Here is a 21,881-nt window from a genome sequence, read left to right as displayed (position 1 = left end):
CTGCCCGAAGCCGGTAGCGCTCGGGCAGCTTGGCTCTTAAACAGAGCTGAAGAGTCAGGGGAGGAGCACAGCAGCTGGAGCCCGGGAGGGGAAGTGCCCGGCCGGCAGCTGGGGTCCGGAGGCAAGGGGGCTGCCCGAAGCCAGTAGCGCTCGGGCAGCTCGGCTTTAAACAGAGCCGAAGAGTCAGGGGAGGAGCACAGCAGCCGCAGGAGGGGAAGTGCCCGGCAGGTATTTTTCCCGGACATGTTCGGCTTTTTGGCAATTCCCCCCGGACGGGGGTTTGATTACCAAAAAGCCGGACATGTCCGGGAAAAACCGGACGTATGGTAACCCTAGGAGTGTCCCTGTGGGTGCTCCACTTTAGGTAATTGTGCGCCACTGCACTTGTAATGGGAGATTTGTGGTAGCAGTGCCTGGTTGGGTTGCACATGCGCTGTCCCCATCTTGCGCCGCCTCAGGCAGTTACATAGCACCGTGCAACCAACCCCTCCCCAGCCCCCTCAGTTCCTTGTCTACTGCCTTTGGCTTTGCCTTTCCAATTTTTGAACATCCTTTTTGAAGTGTGGACACCAGAACTGGACATAGTATTCCAATAATGGTCTTATCAATGGTGCATACCTCCTCCCTACTCCTAGTAGCTGTTCTGCTGCTTATACATCCACGAATCACATTAGCTCTCATAACATATTTGGGTTCACTTCTGTTTCCTCCGGGCTTGATATTGCTGGGAGATGCTGGGGAGGGTGGGGGAGGAAGGGAGTGTAGGGCTGGCTTCAGCTCTTATTGGTTGGACCTTATAATTAACCCTCTGCCTGTTCAGTTTTCAAATATATAGAATGAAAATTTCAGATGTTTTTATTAATATGTTCTATTGTTTAAACAGCCTGTGTTACTCTGCAATTCTGCTTCTGATGACAGCTCACTTTGTGGAGTTCCTATAGCTGGCTGAGTAAAACACTAGCAGTCTGAAATAGAGGCCCACAGAGTTAAATAAGTGGCCTAGAAAAGAAAAACAATCTGCATTGTGACACACCCTGCCAAAATTCAAAAGCAGTATACAGTTGTTATCCTGGGAACCAGTATTTAAGTCTTTCCCCCAGGGACATTCCAAAGCAGTTGTGCCACAGAGGTCTCAGGTTACCAGAGACATTTTGGAGCTGAGGTAGGACTGAAGCTCTAGGGCAGATTAACCAGTACTTTGGTATTTCTGGTTAGGATTAGCTGAAATTTTGCTTGTCAGAGAGCTTGGGTAGAAGTTCAGGATTTAAAGACCCTATTGGGCAACACATTCTGAATTGACAATTAAAACTATTCTTTTTTGTTGTTTGTTACAGAGATGTGCGTTCTTTAATTTTGGAGCATGGCAAGTGGTCTATGATAGATAGATACAGGAGATTAATGAAGGGCCTTTACACTGAGTCGCTCTCATCCTTTGTTAAGGGCTTCAAATCACATCTATATGTGGAGGGGCTAGTGCAAGGAAACTTCACAAGCAGAGTGAGTACTATTCTCAGCAGCTGAAGCCTGAAGTCTATATTAACTGGTCAAACCACCACTTTTAGAAGTTGTTGAAACACAATTGCCACAAACCCCATTTATAACACTGGTTTGCCAGTGTATAACTTTGCTTGCACTAGCAGTTTTAGGGGTATTTCACACCAGTGCAACTCACCCTGTTAACCAGGGCCGGCGGTCGCCTAGGGTGGCAGGATTTGGGGGGTGGCATTTTGCCGCCCTCGGCGGAAATTCGGCGGCAGGTCCTTCACTCGCTCCGGGACTTGCCGCCGAAGTGCCCCAAAGACGCGGAGCGGAAGGACCCCCGCCGCCGAATGCTCAGAGGAGGAGCCCTGCCGCCTAGGGCGGCAAAAACCCTGGCGCCGCTCCTGCTGTTAACACTGTGGGACATCAAATGTAGACTGGCCACTGACGATTTTCCCCCCATGTTGTTTAAATATGTTCAGTAATTTTTAAACTCTGTGGTGGTAAAAAAGGCCAAAGCCTGTTCGTACTTGTGCGCCCAGTGTTTGTTACCAGTGGAGCTCCCCAGGTGCTGGTACAACTGGGGAAAACTTCCCTACAACTACCAATGTAGATACAGCCTATGTAGCAAGGTCAAACCATATTAAGCCTCGCTAGGGTCCAATTCTGTTATCTTTACTCACACAAAACTCCTATTGAAGTCAGTGAAGGCTTTTTCCTGGTGACTGCTGGATCCAGCCATAGGTCTGACCTAGTCTAACTGACTTTTTAAAACATGGATATAACAGGGTTTGGCCCCATTGATACAGTGTCACAAACATTGTTGTGTAGTCAGTGAGTATGGGGCATGAACCCACTTGCTGTCTTCACTTTGTGTTTATCAGTTTTTCCTTGATCGGTAACGTTTGTCCTTGGATTGTCAAGCCTTTTGAGAAATACACCACTAAATTGGTGGGAGTGGGGATTCTTGTAATGACAAACATGGGCATTGGCTTTTAGGAGAAATTGAGGTTTAGCTATGGGTATTATGGAGTCTTTGAGATGTCTTGCACTAAGTGCTGTAGTTTGTGAATTAAATAAATCTCAGGACCCTGGATGCCCTGCAGTTGCACAGTGAGGTCCTGCAGCACTTACCATAAACTGCTGTTTTTCTCTTGTTTGTTGGCACTGCCTCAGCAGCAGTGCCGGCTCTAGGCACCAGCAAAACAAGCTGGTGCTTGGGGCGGCACATTTTTAGGGGCGGCATGGCCGGCGCCAGAATGCCGCCCCTAAAAATGTGCCCCGGCCGCCCTAGCTCACCTCCGCTGCTGCCGCTTGCGCGCCACGGCGCGCGAAACAGCTGATTCGCATGCCGCTGCTCGCCCTCCCTCCCAGGTTTGAGAGCCTGGGAGGGAGGGGGAGACTCCGAGTGGCCGCAGCGCGCGCCGCTTCTCCCCCTCCCTCCTAGGCTTGAGAGCCTGGGGGGAGGAGGCAGGGCTGGGGATTTGGGGAAGGGGCGGAGCTGAGGCGGGGCCGGGGGTGGGGTAAGAAAAAAACGGGTGTGGGGGGCGGCCAAAATTGTTTCTGCTTGGGGCGGCAAAAATCCTAGAGCCAGCCCTGCTCAGCAGGGGCCCAAGCTGCTCCTTCGCAGATTCCCCCTGACTCCTTTTGTGCATATCCCTTGCAGCTTAGCGTCTCAGCAGACTCTGTAAGTCATTTCTCTCATTCCCTTTCTTCTTTCTTGGCTTCCACGTTGGCCTTGTTGAGAGGCTACAAACTCCCAAGCAAGAGACTGGATTGGAGATGTCTCTTTCTTCCCACAGCATAATATAGATGAGATCATGCTGTCACCTTGTAGGGGAAGGGAGAGACTTGGTGCTGGGCTAGCCTCCCGCCAAAATGCTGTACTATGTGGCAAGGCTGGGGAGGACTGGACAGTTCTATATTTGCTGGCCCCTTTCTGGATGGGTGTAGAATGTATTGGAGCTGATGCTTAAAGGGCTAATAATCCCATTCTTCTAAATAAAGCTATGTTTATGTTTTATCTCCTAGGAATCAAAGGATTTTCTGAATTATGTTGTTCTGTGAGTATCTCTCTTTGGTTCTTTCACCTTTCACCCTTGCGAGCTATAATTATATTACAAAGTTATAAGTCTTGGTTAACATTTTCTTTTCCTTTGTGGTGTGGAGAAGAATGTTGTAAACAATTGGAATTTCCATTTTTTAAAAAGAAATGTAGTAACTATATTGTCCCTATTTTCTGGAAATCTTCTGGTTTTGGTGTTCGGATCTGATGGTGGTTCAAGTAGGATGTGATTTTAGATTTGTTGTGGAAGGGGGAGGGGATTGAAGCTGTTTTGAGTATTGAGGTATCTAGATTATGAAGATTATGGTTCTTTGTTTTGGGTTAAGGAATGGGCAAGTGTTTGACACTTTGCTGTTTGGACTCCCTTCAGAAACCTGCAGTTCCTTCCCTTGCTACACCCATGTCCTGTTCAATTTCGGGTGGTAGACCTGCCAAACACACACCTACTCTGCAAGGTGAAAACCCTTAACAGAGGTGATGCCAACTCTGAAGTGACAGTCTATTATCAGGTAATGTGTTAAGCATTTGAGTATACTCATTTATTTTCCTTGTGATGACTGCTGCTACTTGTTATGCCGTCTGGATTAGGAAAGCCATCAGCATAACAATTCTCCAACCATTATTTTAAGAATATGTCTTGAATTCTAGTGATCCCATAAACACATGAACAAGGCCCAAGTTGCTAAAAACCCTTAATGAAGTTATAGTCTGTATTATTTTGTGTGTGAAAGTTCTAGATCTATTATGCCTTATGCAGACATGTTCCATCCACTTCCATCCTGATATTGCCTTTCTTCCTCACCTTTTCTCCCCCAGATGGTGCCTGTTGATGCCCCCTATTCTTTGATTACCTCAAGATTGTCTTTTTACCCATTCTGGTCCCTTTGCCATGAGCAGCCCTTGTCTTCCACTCAGAGGGCTACTTTGAGGACACATTGGAGGCCAGAAAGTCTCAGATTGCTTTTTTTATTGCAAATTGCAATGTACTTAATGGTGAAATCCACTCTGACTGGTTCTCTCTCTCTTTCTCTCTCTCTTAAAAAGGCCCCTCTAGTTACTTGAACCATAGCTCTTAGCTCCATGAGAAACCTCTAAACTGTTTTCAATGAGTGTTTTTGTTCTTTTAGTCTGGGGCTAGGAGTTTAAGAGAATACACCCTTATGGAGCTGCTTGTGGTAAGTTTTGTTCCTTTCCTAATAATGCTTGAGTGTTTATTAATGCGTGCCCATAGAAGGAGCACCTGTGTCCTATATATGATAGCGTCTGCCATGTAAACAATGGCTGGTGTCAAGATGAGACTACAGATCTTAATGATACATGTGACCCACTCGAATTAGCCTTTTATTTCCCCTATGGGTATAGGTGTTTGAAGCATAATGTCAGGAAAACCCAATGAGCGGTTTCACTCATGAACTCAGTGAAGTAAACTTTCTTCCTATCAAACTTCCTGAATAGCAGGATATCTTGTAATTCGGTTACATGGTTATAGTTTTACTCCATGCTAATTCCTTTCTGGGGTGAGGGGATTCATTGTGGTTTAGGCTTTCCATTGTTTCTTGTTTTGATCATTCTTTGGTACTGAGTCTGAGCGAAAGCAGCCATTGTGGGATATCTGTTGCTGTAAGTAGGAATGTCTTCTGACTGAACTCATGCTGTATTCAGATGCACATGGAGGAGCCTTGCTTCAACTTTCTGCGAACCAAGCAAACCCTTGGGTAAGTTCACTGCATTGCGTACAGTTCCTGTTCAACTGCTTTATCATATATGGTAAGTCCTGTGTACTTTGTTACTATGGAAACTCCCTACTGCATGATAACTAACTCCTGGCACAGTGTGGCGGAAAGTACAGTATAACATCATAAAGCCCAAACCAGCAATTTCTTTGGTGCCATATAAAAATGGCAAGGTTATGTGCAGTAAAGCTACTCTAAACTGGTCAAGTTACTCATCAGAAAAAATAACTGTCAGCAAGGTCTTGTCCTCCAGGTTAGAGTCCATAACCAGATGGTAACATAATTTGACTAAGCAGAAAACTATCTCTCTAGCTTGGTGTTCAGCACTGACTCTGGCAGTGGAGCTAGACTTCCTCAAAAGTAACATGCCTTCACTCTGTCTTCCAAGTAGCTACCACTGTAGCTTTCCCAGGACCACGTATGTAAAGGGTGGGGATTGCTGAGCTTGAATTAACTCCTGTCACAACTGCAGCTACAACCCCTTCTACTTAGGCTCTTTACTGTGAACTAAGAGGCTCCAATAACCCTGACTGCACAGTACCTGGACTATGGGTAATGGTATGATTCTGTCATGGAGATCACGGATTCTATGACTTTCTGGGACCGCTGGGACTTCTTCCGCTATGGCAGGGCTGGAGCACCTGTCAGCCCCAGGGCTGAAGGAGTGGCCGGGGTTGGGCCAGCCCCTTGGGGCTGGAGCAGTGGCGGGGTTGGAGCCATTGCTGGAGGTCAGTCCCTGGGCCACCGGAGCAATGGCTGGCGATCAGCCTTGGGGCTTCCAGAGCAGCTGGCCAGTGGGCTGACTGCCAGAGCAGCAGTCCCCAGGGCTGAAGCAGCAGCTGGGGTTGGGTCAGCCCTCCTGAGGCTGGAGCAACTGTCTGAGGTCAGCCCCTTGGCAGTGCTTGATTGTTAGTCCTCCCCCACCCCGGATATTTTTAGTAAAAGTCAGGGAAGGGAGAGGTCACGGGCTTCCATGAATTTTTGTTTATTGCCCACATGCTGTCCCTGACTTTTACTAAAAATACCCATGACAGAATCCTAGCTTTTACTATAAGGGTTCTTGTAATTTCACAGCTCTGGAGTGCAGGATTTCTCAGAACACGAGTACTCACCTTAGCTTGTTTGCTGAACAAGAAAAGTCCAAGGCCACTTGATTCAAGAGATTGGATATTTGTTGTTTCAGAGGGAATCTTGAATTGATAGCTGCCTCATTGCTAAAACCTTAGATCTATGTATTGACAATATTCTAATTTAGTAGTTGTGGATGGTAAATGTAAAGTGACTTGTTCTTGTGAACTTTTTTTTTCTCCTTTTGGTTTAAGCTACCATGTGTACCCTACATGTAGAAATACATCTGGGATTCTTGGGTTCTCTGTTACCGTAACCACACAAGCAACCAAGAACAAGTGAGTTTTTTCTGGGTATATCTCATTTAATCAATTCCAAGGCCTCGGGCATTGGTGTACCTCAGTTCCTCCTCCTGTTCTCTGCCTGGGGCTTACAATAGTTTAATCTCCGGAGGGCTGTAATTCTTTGCTTTACTTCCAGTTATTGGGGTTAGTGTGGTGTGGCTGGGTGATGTTGGTGTCCTTTGACATACTGGAGGTTAGACTAGATGCTCTGGTGGTCCCTTCTGTCCTTAAACTGAATTTATTACTCTTAATAATTTAAAAGAATGGTTAAACTGCATGTTAGTGTTTCCATCTCAGGGGCCTTTGGCCTTCTGTGGCTTTTCAGAGCTAACCTTTGCAGATCTCAGCTAAAGTAGTAGCTGTCTACCACCTTGTAAGCATATAGCCAAGTAATATTTCAGGACCCCTGACGTTTTTCCACAGTACTTTAGCACTGAGATCTGTCTTGTGGCAATCTGTCTTGGACTGGTTACAGAGCTTCCATCCCAGAGAGAGATACAGGAGATTTGTTCTCTTTAAGATATCTTTAATGCACCGCCAGTTAGAGCTGTTGTATGTGCAGATAAGATATGTTATACATGGCTCCACCTAATGGGTAACAGTAAATACAGTTTAGCATTCCATTACATCTCCCTCTTTAAGTTTTACATTCCTACAATTTTACAAAATGTACACTATCATGCTGTCTTTAATTTAATAATTCAGTACATATAATTTTGTTAAGTGTTTCTGAATTGTATGGGTTTTCTAATTACACAACCCAGATGTGTAACAACTTGGTCATCTGGCTGTCCATTAATTGCAATTACTGTCTTTGGTCAGTTTGGAGTCTTTGAGTCATCATCTTCTTTTTCTGCATCTGCCATGTGTAAAGTTTGCTCTGTTGATCTCAGATGATTTCAGCTCTGAGAGGGGTTGAAGTCTATGGTAAGTCCCTTCTGTTATGACTGTCACATCTGCTTCTGAGTCAGTTTTAAAGTCAATAGTCTTTCCATGAATATTCAGTTTCACTCTCCAGGCAGGCTCTGTGTGATCATATGAGATAGATCCCAGAAACAGTGACGCTTGATTGTCTGTTTGTAATATGGGTCAACTCCCTGACTGCTTTGGTGCAGCAAAGAGCTGCAAAATGTCTGTATTTTGTGCATTTATTATATCTTGCGCCTTTGGCTGTACATATATGTCTTGGGCTATGAATTTTTCCACATCTCCTGCATTTAGGCTGAAAGGCTTTGTAGCTAGCCTGGAATTTGTCCATTTTATTCTCAGGGGTCTTATGATAATTACTTTCAGCAGTTATGCTGCATCTTTTACAGCTCCTAAGCTATTTCTTGCTTTTCAAGTTTGGTGAATTGCTCTTGGTTTTGCTGTTTCACCATCTCAGACTAGTTTGCTATTTGAATAGCTCTGTGTAGGGTTAAATCTGTTTTTAATTTTAGCTGCTGTGAAAGATTTTTATCTGCAAGCTCTGTAACTAATCTATCTCCAATATTTTCATGTTTTACAGTCTCAAAAACAGTTTTCTGTCAATGCAAGTAAAGCTGTGATAAAAGATTCAACAGATTCTTCTGGTTGTTGAATTTTTTGGTGTAAACATGCGCTTTCATAAATCACATTTCTCTGAGGTATAAAGTATGCATCAAAGATAGACAGAACCCTTTCATAGTCATTTCTGTGACTGTCTTCAGTAAATGTAAAATCTTTAAAGATATGCTTCTCCATAGCATAAATTAAAGAGCATGTCTGTATGTTTCCAGTTTCCTTGTGGAGTTTGGTTGCAAAGTAAAATCTTGCAAAATGTTACTTCCAGTCTGTCCATTGCACCATCTAGTGGCTGAACTGTGTAATACAGTTTGCCTGTACTGAAAAGTGTCCTCATGGCTCTCACACAATAGAGCTGGTCCTGGATTCTTCTTCCCATTTGCCAGTCTGTTTAGGAGCAGAGTCTGATGTCCATATTACAAGTATCACACCACAGACTCACCATTTAAGTTAAAAATGGTAAAATTCATTTGCAAATTTAACACCATTAATCTGGGCTTGAATAGGGACTGGGAGTGGCTGGCTCATTACAGAAGCAGCTTTTCCTCTCCTGGAATTGACACCTCCTCATCTATTACTGGGAGTGGACTACATCCACCCTGATTGAATTGGCCCTGTCAACACTGGTTCTCCACTTGTGAAGTAACTCCCTTCTCTCCATGTGTCAGTATATAATGCCTGCATCTGTAACTTTCACTCTATGCATCTGAAGAAGTGAGGTTTTTACCCACGAAAGCTTATGCCCAAATAAAGCTGTTAGTCTTTAAGGTGCCACCAGACTCCTTGTCATTTAAGTTAGGTGACTTCTTATTTTCCAGTGCGTAAAATGCCCCTATGAGCCTCATGACATATGTATTGTTTTAACATATCGACTTTATTTGATAGAGAATTTACTGAAGTTTTAAGAAATCAGTGATTAATGGTGAAAATTTTGAGCATGTGTGACTCTGATCAACCAGTGGTCTTCGTCATGCCACACATTGTGTTCTATTTAAGGCAACAATGATGTGCTTATACTGCCTCCAACTTCATTTACCACTGAACTGAGTGAAGCATTTTAATTTTCTTGCTGGGTTTATTTCACCTTTGATTTTTATTGTCCATTCTGCTAGGGTGCTTCAAAGATGACTCTTGCATGCCTTCTCTCTGAAGCTATATGCATGTGTGGTATTAAGTTAGCTCCATAGAATGCACTTCTTTAGTAGATTCTGTGTAATTACAGCCATGACTCATACTTCCCACATACAGTTTTAATCTTAGGCTCTAATGCTACAAAGAGCTCAGATGGAGGGGGAAAGGTCAGGGTTCCCTTTTCGTCGACACCTAGTCCCTAGGGGCATTGTGGAGACTCTCCCTTTGAAATCCTGGTGGGTGGTCAGTAGTAATTACTAAAGTGCACTGCAAGGTGTTTGCTCGTGAGGGGGCTTGGCACACTGCTTCCCCACGCTCACTTTTCAAGATCATCACTTTTGCGAAAACTCCTCCTTGTCTCTATTTCAGTGTCACACGGCACAGCATTTCTAATGTTTTATGACACACAAGACCATTAGACTACTGTATATTAAATGATATTTGACTTACTTTTCATAGGCCAGTAAAACCCATCTCAGTTTTCAAAGAGCTAAGTGAATGACCTTTCAAATGCTGTTTTATCTTAAACTCAGAGTTCACGATAAACTGGTTTGATTCAACGTCTTATCACTGATTTTAAATAGATTTATTGCTAATCTTTAATTTTTAACAAAAACAGAAGCAATCTGGAAACAATAATAATATACAGCCTTCTTTTCTTTGTCTCTGCACCCCTCCAAATTGCTGCATGTTTTTTCCTTGGAAATATCAGCCCAATGGACATAGCAGTTGGGAAACACTTGTTTAAACAGCTGTCACACCTATATCACACCTGCTTCCCTACAGTCCTTTAGCTTGTGTCTGGGACCCCAGGCTCATGCTTTCTCTATGGCTTAGGACTACTTGCTAGCAAAATTTCTGCCATGCCATTACCAGTCAGGAATTAAAAGAAGTAGAAGTAGTATTGGCTTCCTGCACATAAATCTTTAGTGGTCTTATATGAAAGGACTGGCTAGCTTTATTTGTCAAGTTATCTTATTTCTTAGGACAGGGAAAGGTTACAAATTGAAACTGATAATGTCTTTCCTTTGTATGCTCCTTAGCAAACAGGTCATGTTCTATGGACCACCTGTGCCTCTCAAAAATCGCATTTTTCCTCTTCCCTTCTTGTTTAGTTTCTCCTTAGGATAATGAAGGACTCACTTGTGCAAACAGCAAAGCATGTTCTTAGCTCCTGAACCTCCAGATTTAAAACTATTGATTTCCCCCCACTTATTTATTAAGTTCTGCCAATGTTATTCATATGGTTCCTAATATTTCCCTTATTCCTTTCAGCTCTGAATTTGTTGACAAGAAAATAGAAGAATTTCTTTTGTACTTTGAGGGGAAAATGAGGCTTTTAACTGAAAAAGCATTCAGGACTCAGGTAAAAGTGGAAAAGCAGCCCAAACACAGCCTCATAAGAATGGCTCTGATCTTCCCATATTGTTAAAAACAGAACATGCAAGCTCTTTGGAGAGAGAGAAAGTGGAAGCGATCAGATACTGGTGCTGGAGCTGCTCCTTGGTCATGCTTCCAGGCATTGGCTGCAGCGCACAGTAGCATTTTTTGAAATTGGCACTGGACAGGGTACTTTGATTTTTTTCCTTTTTTGGTTTTGGACTCTTCCCCTTCCGGGATGGGACTCCTGTTTTTCTGAAAGGCTCCAGATGAGCTCAGGGGACACATGCAGCCTTGTTCAATGGATGCTACGACTATTAGTAATTCAGTACTCAAAAGCAACCTTAGAGGCCAACAGTTGCATTTAACACAAGTTCAACCTTTGCTTTGAATCATTCAATACACAGCAGCCTGAGCCTAGCTAAACCCTGTTGAAGCAGAATCCCACCCCTTTCCCGATATGGTGGCTTCTGTGTAAGAGGAATAATAATCAGTGTGCTTTTACAGGTCAGTGCTCTAATACATATTAAAGAATGTGAAGATTCCTATCTTGGAGAAGAGGTGGATAGAAATTGGAATGAAATAATGACTCAGCAGTATCTTTTTGACAGACTTGCCCATGAGGTAGTGAATGAAACTTAAATGTCAACCAATGTTATTGTCTTACTATGTCTCACTAGATACTTATATTTGAAATATAGAGTGAAATTCTGGCTCAGTGAAAGTCAATGGTAAACTCTCTCTGACTTTACTGGGGCCAGGGTTACATCAGTACTGAATATTGCTTCTTGAATAGAAAGTTTAACATCTTGTCAATACTTAAGCACCAATTTATAGTGACCTAGTATTAGGAATTAATATGGAGCCCTAGAGGGTGGAGTCAGTACCTCAAGGTCTGAATGCATGGTGACCTGGAGAGATCTGTATAAAGAAATCTTTGTTTTAAGTGTGTCAAGATGAATAGTAGTTACAACTTGAACCGGATTTTCAGAATTCATAGAAACTTCTAGCAATTCCATTTCATAAGCATCAGCAAGTGTTTCTGTCACTAACTGCTGCTTTCAGGATTTAAAATTTTGCTACAAGTATTTGTTCTGGGATGGAACTGGAGGATAATGGCAGAAGACTAGTAGAAACGTTCAAAATACTGTTCAACTGTTGGGAATTAGGTTGCTTTTAAAAGATGTGTCTGAAATTTGGACATTTGAAAAGTGTACTCTTGTGGGTTTTAGGTTGAAGCACTACGATCACTAACTAAGTCAGACCTAGTTGACTGGTTCCAAGCTCATAGAGGCAAAGAGAGGAAAGCACTCAGTATACATGTGAGTATGTTTGGAATCATCGTGATGTTAGATGAGATTGCTTCACACCATTGAGTTAACAGTAACTTCCTTATTTAATTTCTAGGGCCTGTCCTTTTCTTCTTTCCCACATTCTATGACTAACTTCTTTTAAAATAGACTCCTGTGAAGAGGCTTATGTAAGTCATCTTTGCAGCACTTTGAAGCACCCTAGCAGAATGAACAACCTTCACTTTTAAAAAACTAATTAAATGATAAAATTGAAAATATCATTTCCTATAGCTATTAATATCTGAACTCTTGTTACTGCTTTAAACCCATGTCAGAGGAGAGGAATAAATCTTAATTTTGTCTATATAAAGTTTTCATAGTATTAGGAATAAATTACTTAACTCTGAAAGTTGCAGAAAGAAGTAAAAGCCTATGGATATATCTACACTGGAATCGGAGGTGTGACTGCAGCAAAGTGTAGACATACTGGAGCTAGTTTTGTTCTCTAGCTAGTGTGAATAACAATAATAGTGAAGCACTGGCAGCACAGGCTGTACAAACCCACCTAGAACCCTGGGGATATACTTGAGTGGCTATCAGCTAGCCCATGCTGCTGTGGCTTTACTGCTCTTGTGGTTTGAGCTAGCTAGATCAACGTTAGCTCAGGTATGTCTACATGGGCTGCGGTCATACCTCTGATTGCAGTGTAGACATACCCTTAATTTGGTCTGTACTGCTGTAGTTATTGAGTGTCCATGGAGTCCAGATTGAAACTTAATGTTTAGCTAAAATATGCTTAAAATGACCCACTCTTACCCTAGATTTTAAGCATCCAAACTTTTACTGTCTTCTTGGTAACCCTCTGGCCTTTGAATTTTCAGGTGGTTGGATTTGGTAAACAAGAAGGCGACTCAGATGTTCAACAGTCCTTACTTGGTGAAATATATCAACTCACATTCTTACCCCCTTCCTCCTATATGAAGAATACCAGTTACATCAGGGACATTAGAAATTTCACATTAATGCTTAACCTCCTCCCTTACCACAAGATATTAAAATAAATTATAATTGTTTTCCCCTGCATTTAAGTGTAGTTTAAGTAATTTTCAGTTTGACAACACTGTGAATCATTTAGCCTCACTAAATGAATTTGTATTGTCAGCAGCGGTAGATGAGTTCTTCCCTTATTTTAATGAAGCTTTGTAGCATTGTACATCCACTTTGCTCTCTCCCACTCCTTCTCTGAAATCTGAAACAAATTTATTTTTAACAGTCATTAATGGAAAGTATAACTCCTGTCCCCATTCTTAACATACTTCAAGTCATTTTCCCTCCCTTTTTTTTTATTGCCTTCTTATTGTATTCAAGACAACATGCTATGTAAACTTAAAACATTAATAATCTAGTCTTTATATTTTAGACACACTATTTCAGAGATCTCTTTGAACTTTTCATTACTCTGCAAAGGTACTTGTAAGAGCCTTAAAGAGATACTGCACCATATCAGCAAATTTCCATACTTAAAACTTGCCTTCAAACAGCTTTTTAACCAGTGGGCCGTCTCACAGTCCAGAATAGCCTCCATCCACTCTTGCACTAGCCACGTACCCAACACATCCTGGCACCAGTGGCTGCACAGGAGGGCAGCATAGGACCATCTGCGCTGCTGGAGCAATTCCCAGGGGTTTTTTTGGCCTCCATTATGCTATGAGAGCAGCATAAAGGGATCATAATGGCACCTTGTGAAATAATTTTTATCTGTGCAAAGGGATTGCAAAGTAGGTGTAAAATGCTACAGATCAGAATGGTAGCATTCTACATCCACTTTGCATAGGGGAGACTACACAATGTGCCAGGCAGCAAAGAAACAGGCCCTAAGCATTTAAATCATGGTTACAGCTTTATTTTCTAGTTTCGAAATGATAGAATGACTTATCTGATTTCATGCCATCTGTGGGATTAGCAAAACCAGAGAGGCTAATAAACAGCAAACATGACAAATTAATGATGCAGAAGTAATGTGCAGACAATTCAGGAGGTCAGGCTGTTAAAGGCAGGGGACATATGACAGCCATTGCTAACAGCTCATAAATAGACTGAATGTTAGCTCTAATGCAGATTGTCATCCAATTGTCTCATTGTACAGTTGACTACAACAATTTTCACACTCCACCTAACCTTTTTATTGTAAGAAACTCGCTACCATCAAAACTCACTATCCTTTAAATAAACACATTAGCCTTCCTCCTGCTGTTCATTTTCTTATCAACACTGAACTCACCATTCAGATCAGGTTCAGTGTTTAGACCAAAATTATACCCGGAAGTACCAACAGTTTCAAGAGAGCTCTGGATTATATGAGAAAAATGTATAGGGTCAGAGATTTTTCACTTAGCTGGCACTAATTGTCTCTTTGTTGGGCACACTTTCAGCAAAGGCCAGAGACTGAATGAGTCGTGAAATAGACTATCAGTTCATCCCTAGAGGTGTTTCTTCCCCGTCGTATAGGGAAGCTGTAAATGTAAGTTGTATAGCTCCACATAAACCTGTGGTCCTTAGACAAGGATGTGGAAGTACTGAACCAACCTGGAGTTAGGGAAAACATTTTAGCTCCCTCCTTTCCCCGATCATGTATGATCCAGCAATATAACTGATTAAATGTTGCCATTTGTCCTGTCAAATTACCAAGGATATTTGCTTCCTTAAATTACTCTAACTCCTAGCTCAGTATAAATATTGTTGCCTTAACAGCTCTTAAAATGTTACAGTATTTTCAGTTCTTCCCCCCCGCCCCAACTATAGGTTTAAGGTGCCCTTTGTAAATAGCTGGCGCTGTGAAGCACAGAGAGAATGCTCTTTCACTGCTGTGTACAGTGAGTGTGAATTGATACATTAAGCCATGTTAAAGTTTTTTTGTTCGTTTCTAATCAAATTTCAGTATTCTCCAACTCTCACTTGATACCTGGCTAGCCATTACCCCATGTAAGATCCAGATCTCAGGACATTCCTCCGTCTATAGCCTCTTGGTTTCTTCTGGCGGATGCTGCCACCAATTTTTAATCCAAACCCTTAAATCTTAATCCTTCAATCAGTACCCCTCCCTTCTGGAGAAATGGGTGGGACTTTTTTTTTCTGTTTCTGAATGTTTACTGGCTGGCCAGAGATTATATTCAATCATAATTGCTATAATGAAACTAAAAGCAACAGTTCAATTATTTATATTTACTTGTTTGATCATTTAGTATGGGGGGCCCTGATTATGATTGGGGTTCCTGTGCAAAGCAGCAGCAATACAGATAGGAGGAGACTGTCCATCCCTCCATGGTTTACTCAGCTCCCACCGGCCCAAGACAGGTGACCACCAGGCCTGGAATGTAAATCAGTGTTCCTAAGGCAACGCATTGCAAAAGGGTTTGATGTCAGTGGGTGGTCCAAAGGTCTGCCATGTGGATTGTAGAATTGGGGTCTTGGTGTAGAACTTTTAATTGATATTTTGTGGTATACAACTTTTAGTTGATATTTTGTAGTCTACAGCAGAGATTTCCATGTTTTCTCATGTTTCTCCTCCTACAGTTCCTTTCTAATGATCACTGTTGACTCCTGTGTTGTTGGTTGGTTGGTTGTTTTTTGCTGTCTTTAAGGTTAATAGTTGAATTACTAATGCTTTCAACTAGCCAGGAAGACTAGTTATTGTGGGCGAAATTCACCCCCGTGTGGAGAACCCCTCACAAAACATATGCACCAGTTAAGTTCTCAAGTAGGACCTTGTGCCTAGACCTTGGGTGAGTCTCTGCACAGGGGTGAATTTCACCCTGTAACGAGAAGTTTCTAACAGTTCATGGCCATGGAGGCACATTCTCCCTAGTCACTAGATAGGAATCGGATGTGGATTAGGAAGGAAATTTAAGACTTTTGTTCAAAAGACATTGTTCCCCTGCCCAGTGATCTAATGGCGAGCTGAGTCAGTACAAGGCGCTGATACATACTCCATCCAGAAGAGGGCAGCAATCCACCCACAATCCATTGATGTACAGTCATTGCAGATGCTGAAGAATTTATATAAAAACATAGAGGTACTGTGTCTTAATGAAACTAGAGAACTCAGTGTTACCACACAGATGTATTTTAAATTGTCCCATGAGCCATCTAAGATAAAATGTGTAAAAAGTGACGTTAGAATATATATATTTTAAAAAAATTCTTGATAACGTAGCTAATACTACCTAAAGTTACCAGGAATGAAAAATTATAAATATAGTGGGAATGCCTGAAAACTTCTACCAGGATTGGGACTCTGATGTGCTGGGAATTCTGTTTCCCTTATTTGTCATTTTTTGCTATTTGTTTCACTTTTTGCATTTCTCTCCACAGATTGTACAGACTTTTCTATACAGACTACTCTTTATAACTTTTTTTTCATTGTCAGTGTAACTTTTCTTATGCACCACCATATTCTTGTAGTGCAGTATTTTCTACCAGCAAGGGAAAGGTATTTTTCTGTTCTGTTTAGATTTGTTCACAGATTCCAAGGCTGAAAGGGGCATTGTGATCATCTGGTTTGGCCTCCTGTATAGCACAGACCACAGAACTTCCCCAAAGGAGTATATCTTTTAGAAAAACATCCAGTCTTGATTTAAAAATGGTCAGTGATGGCGAATCCACCACAACCTTTGAAGTTGTTCCAATGGTTAATTATGCTCATTGTTAAAAATGTACACCTTATCTCTAGTCTGAATTTCTCTAACTTCAACTTCCAACCATTGGATTGTGTTATACCTTTCCCAGCTAGTTTGAAGAGCCCATTTTAAATATTTGTTTTCCATGTAGGTACTTATAGATTGTAATCAAGTTAACCCTTAACCTTCTCTTTGTTAGACTCAAGGAGCTCAATCCATTTAGCTTATCGCTATAAGGCATGTTTTCTAACCCTTAAACATTCTCACTGCTCTTCTCTGAACCCTCTCCAATTTATCAACATTTTTCTTGAACTGTGGATACCAAAACTGGAGGCAGCATTCCAGCAGTGGTTGCACCAATCCCAAATACAGAGGTAAAATAACCTCTCTACTACTCAAGAAAAACCCCTTTATACATCCAAAAATTGCATGAGCCCTTTTGGCCACAGAGCCACACTGAGAGCTCATATTCAGCTGATTATCACAATACCCAAATCTTTTTCAGAGTCACTGCTTTCCAGGATAGAGTCCTCCATCAGGTAAGTACGACCAACATTCTTTGTTCCTAGATGTATACGTTTACATTTAGCTGTGTTAAAATGCGTATTGTTTGCACCCAGCTTATTGTAGGCCAGATGGCTCTGTATCTGTGACTTGTTTTCTTCATTATTTACAACTCCCCCAGTTTTGGTGTTATCTGCAAACTTGATCAGAGATGATTTTGTGTTTTCAGGTTAGGTTATTAGATTTGGTAATAACTATTTTTTCTGAATATATTTCAATATAAAAATAACAGGCTAATCAAAAGCCTAAACTATTTGACAGTGTTCTCTTTAAGGAAATAAGATTACAAATATTGTACATTTTTTAATGAATAAAAATGACCTTTCATGAATTTGGTACTTAAAATTGTCTTGTTACCACACTGTTCAAATGGCATGTTGTAGGATTGTTTGTTCCATTTATCTGCAACCCTTACACACTTCATTTTGTTCTGCAAACTTTTCAGGACACTGAAAAAAACCTCTGGAAGCAGAATCTTGACCTGATGGCAATTTAAATTTTCTCAGTTCTAACAAGAGGTAAATCATAATCATTTGACGTGGTCACTGGTATTTAATGGCCACTTTATGTAAAAATCAAGTAGATAAACTTCCTCCAAAGAACAAAGGTGACTGTAGAGAAAAGACTTAAAGGGAGGTCTTATGACACTTGGCTCTATGTTAGGAGGGTCTCTTCCCACTGAGGCAAAGTTTCCTAATCAATTGGAGACAAATCCTGCCCACTTCCCTGTTGCTACCGAGAGCACCAGATAAAGTCAAAGTTTGGATTAGTGGGTAGGATTTGGGGAGCTCTTATAGGACATAAGAATCTCCTGCATCTCAGGAAGTGCATCTGGTCACTCTGGTACATTCTGTTGACTTTAATCTTGTACAATTTTGGGGATTTTTTCCTCCTTACTTAACCAGTCATGTATTAGTTACCTGTAGTTAAACTTGGCAGAGCTGTGATGCTTTCAAAATTCATGAATAGCAGTGAGTGTTACAGATTTTAGCCTGTTTCTGGTTGATCCAGGCTTGGTATGTAATGGGGAGAATAGTAGTAGATTGCCATTTGGTCTTCCAAACCATACATAAGATATGATCCAAGATTACCAAAGATAGTGTAACAGTTATTTTTGAAGTTTGGTTCTTATGTGTATGTCTCCATGTCAGTAGATGCTGGGCTGTAATTTTGTTTTGGGTTTGTGAAGCTATTATTAATATAATGATGAGTATTATAAGACATCCATTGTTGGAATATCTGGGCACTCTTTAAATGGCTTAGATTAAAAGCAATAACGCTTCTACAGTATGGCAAGCAAATGCACCATATGCCTCCCAAAAGCAACACAATTTTACAGAATGGGACAAAATGTAGTTTTTTGTAATGGTAAACGTTAATATATTTGTGTGCAGCAGGCTGTCTTGGTTATATTAACCTCAAATGATATGGATTTTAGTTCTGTCACCTATATAAAACTTTACATAATGTAAGCATAACTAAAACAAGCAGCATTTTCTGTGCAATTTGAAGGTGACAAACAGTATGAGTAGAGAAAGAGGACTTGACAATAGTCAGAATTGCCCATTGAGTATCCCTTCATTTGCATATAAAGGTTATATAGCATCCAGGGTTGGGGCTGCAAAGTTGTAGACTGGAAGAACTGGAGGATGTTAAATACAGACTGACTGGGACCATAAAGAGAAGAGAGAATTCTTAAACAGCTAGGATGTAGAGCAACACTGCTATGTCCTGATTTGGCTATAGGCAATTAAGAGCTGACCCATTCCTTGAGACTAGCTGGATGTGTGTGTCTCATTCAGAAGAGTCTGATATTTGCATAAGATCCTGATATTTTGGCATCAGGTCTAAGAGCTGCAGTTCTTAATAACAACTTTTCATGTATGTATTGCAGTGGTTTTCAACCTTTTTTCATTTGCAGACCCCTAAAAATTTCAAATGGAGGGGTAGACCTCTTTGGAAATCTTAGACATATAGTCTACGGATCTCCAGGGGTCCACAGACCACAGGTTGAAAACTACTGTTCTGTGGTAATGACAACCTTCACTGACCACTTAGAAATAGACTGTGGAGAAAACCACTGATGTACTGTAAAATAACAGAACAGATCAGAAGTCCCAGATAAAAAAATTTAATCTCTCTATAGAAACAGTGCACTGTTTTACAAATGAATTCATTTGGTTTTCAGTACTCCTTTTTATGTAAGTACAGCAAAAGATATACAGACCATATTCTCCCCCCCTCCAGCAGTTCTTTTGTCCATAAAATGAAAACTGAAACACAAAAGGCACCAAGCAAGAATTCATTCTAACAGAACTTCATTATGACAAGACAGAGATCAGAACTGGTTACAGTGTTAACAGTTGGGATTGTTAGGACATTGTTTATTTAAAATAATTTATTTAAAAAACACATTTGGTGGCTGACTTCTTTTGATTAGTTACAAATCTGTAAAGTTTGAAACCAGCACTGGACATCAAATTAATTTAAAATGGTTTGAAAAAAATGCTGCTTTTTATACACACATTTGTACAGTTTTTTATTTTATTTTTTAAAAAAAGTATCAAAATTTAGAGCCTTCAAACATATTTACAGTTTGCTGTTAGTGTTATCACACACATGTACAGCTCAGTTTTTGTTCTTTCCTTCATGCACACAGTGCATGGACTTGTAGTAGAAGAACTTTGCAGATTAAAATAATAATTGGAAATCTGAGAATCACATTTCTCCACCTCCCTCAATGATCTTTAAGTAATCAAGCCGCCTCCTTTAGATTTTTAGAACTGAGGTTTAACTTCATAGTTCCTTTGTACAAATAGTTTGTGGTATATAGTGTTTCCATGATGCATAGTGTAGCATTTTCTTCCTACACTTCACTCCTGTACCAAAACTTTAATCCCACATTAAACTGTGTGATTCCCTCCGCCCCACCCAACACCCATCTTCAGATTTTGTTTTGGTCTTCCATAAGCTGTGATTCATGTATAAACGCAACACAGGTTACTCTACACCCTATTGCACAGTTTCAGATTTAGGACCCAATCCACAGAGGTGCTGAATACCTCTTGTCAGAGGTTGAGCCCCCTCCTCTTCCACTAAACTCAGTTAGGGCCTGATTTAAAGCCAATGGAAAAGTCTTCCATTGATTCTAATAGGTTTTTTTTAATCGTTCCCTTGGAACAGTGGGTGCTCTGTATCTAACAAACAGAACTGAATCCTTCATACACAGCAGGAGAGGTGTCTGGGAGTTGGAGCATATGGATATTGAAATGAGACATCACTGGAAATTTATGCTGTATGCTACACGGCAGCTATGGGATGGTGACTTCAGAAAACTGCCCAAAGAGAATAAATCACTTGAACTTTTTCATCTGACTAGCATGAGAAGAGAGGACCTGTGCCAAGTGGGAGAATATGAATTTCGTTCCCAGGAGCAGGAAGTAGTGCAGGAATGCTACCCCCTGATACTAGTCAAGGCAATGTTTTCCATGACGAACAGTGATGATGGGGAAGAGAGTGCTTTGCACCACTCAGTGCCCTCTACTAGACAGTTTGGGTGGGAATTGCTGCTTGGAGAGGGCCTGGTTCCTTACCCTAGCTGGAGGCTACTGGTGCAACTTGGGCCAGGCCTGGCTTAGGAGAAAGGGCTGCTTCTGTTGAAGAGTTGATGCTGTGGCCCAGCCAGTAAGGGGGGGAGAAAATGTGGTCCTGCCTGAAACTGAGAGGTTAAACACTCATTATTTTCACCTCTCCTGCTACCTGATGATGATTGGGTGATAGAAGGAAGCAAGATGTTCGTTATGTGGGAATAGGGAAACCTCGCAGGGCATGAGAGATGTCACTCCGCATTTTCCCCCTACCAGAACACCATGAAGTCACAGAATTAGCAAAGTAACACTGAACTATTCACTAGAGTGGGGTGTAACACGCACTGCCAATAAATAAATAAGTAGAATGTAAGATTTCCTTGACTCTTTCTAATGCTATAGAAATCGTGACACTTATGTGTTAGTGTCATAATATCCTGCCAGGGACAATGATGTCCATCACATCCACCATTGTTCCCATTGTAGAGAATAGCCTCGGGGTGCCAGATCATCTAGGACTGGTATGAGAGTCCCATAGTTGCTCAGCTTTAGGAACAGGTGGGATTGTAAGGCAGTGGTCCCCAAACTCTCCCCCCCCCCCGCCCCCCCAATGGTCTGCACCCTCCCCCAGGAGCGCAGTTGGGGGCTGGAAGTGGGGCCAGGAGTGGAGCTTGATGGCGTTCCCTCTCTGTCTCCTGTGGGTGCTGGCGTGGGCTCTGTCACACCCCCCTTAGAGGGGCACGCACCACAGTTTGCGGACCTGTTGTCAGGATTGGGTTGTTTTGGGTTTTTTCCCAATTACCTTTTCAGCCATCCTACCAAGAGCTGTATATTCGAGGGCAGTCTGCTGACATTTTTTTCTTTAACCCCTTACCTATTGATCCACATTCCACGGACAACCTGCTGTGGTGAATGCACTGCTACGGTGCTGGATGTTCCAGCTACATCCACTTGGAATATACCTGCTGTGAATTCCAGGTATGGCAAGTTGGACTGCATCTCTGTGCTTCCTAACACTTC

The 21,881-nt window shown here is 41.6% G+C and overlaps 1 protein-coding gene and 2 long non-coding RNA genes across 3 annotated transcripts in view; all 3 read left to right on the top strand.

Annotated features, from left to right (window-relative positions):
- The window catches only part of LOC112120532 (nardilysin-like), a 76,879-nt gene extending 63,363 nt beyond the window's left edge, over window positions 1–13,516 (top strand). Inside the window, exons 22-31 of the mRNA XM_026651843.1 lie at window positions 1,335–1,497; window positions 3,511–3,542; window positions 3,915–4,053; window positions 4,672–4,719; window positions 5,207–5,259; window positions 6,600–6,683; window positions 10,638–10,728; window positions 11,250–11,366; window positions 11,975–12,064; window positions 12,916–13,516. Of these exons, the coding sequence (XP_026507628.1) occupies window positions 1,335–1,497; window positions 3,511–3,542; window positions 3,915–4,053; window positions 4,672–4,719; window positions 5,207–5,259; window positions 6,600–6,683; window positions 10,638–10,728; window positions 11,250–11,366; window positions 11,975–12,064; window positions 12,916–13,095 (997 nt within the window). The 3' untranslated portion in view covers window positions 13,096–13,516. The remainder of the gene's footprint in view (window positions 1–1,334; window positions 1,498–3,510; window positions 3,543–3,914; window positions 4,054–4,671; window positions 4,720–5,206; window positions 5,260–6,599; window positions 6,684–10,637; window positions 10,729–11,249; window positions 11,367–11,974; window positions 12,065–12,915) is intronic.
- Window positions 13,517–17,213: 3,697 nt separating this feature from the next.
- On the top strand, window positions 17,214–20,485 carry LOC113406551. The gene is made up of 3 exons (XR_003369795.1): window positions 17,214–17,249; window positions 17,720–17,792; window positions 20,458–20,485. It is a non-coding gene; the product is annotated as an uncharacterized LOC113406551 (long non-coding RNA).
- A 1,118-nt stretch (window positions 20,486–21,603) lies between these two features.
- The window catches only part of LOC113406547, a 28,221-nt gene continuing 27,943 nt past the window's right edge, over window positions 21,604–21,881 (top strand). Inside the window, exon 1 of the long non-coding RNA XR_003369793.1 lies at window positions 21,604–21,839. This is a non-coding gene — a long non-coding RNA (uncharacterized LOC113406547). The remainder of the gene's footprint in view (window positions 21,840–21,881) is intronic.

The sequence above is a fragment of the Terrapene carolina genome, unplaced genomic scaffold (assembly GCF_002925995.2).
Source record: "Terrapene carolina triunguis isolate 2854851 unplaced genomic scaffold, T_m_triunguis-2.0 Scaffold103, whole genome shotgun sequence".
NCBI classification, from domain to species: Eukaryota; Metazoa; Chordata; order Testudines; family Emydidae; genus Terrapene; species Terrapene triunguis.
Note: the sequence above shows the minus strand (reverse complement) of the source record. Positions and strands in the feature narration are given on the sequence as shown.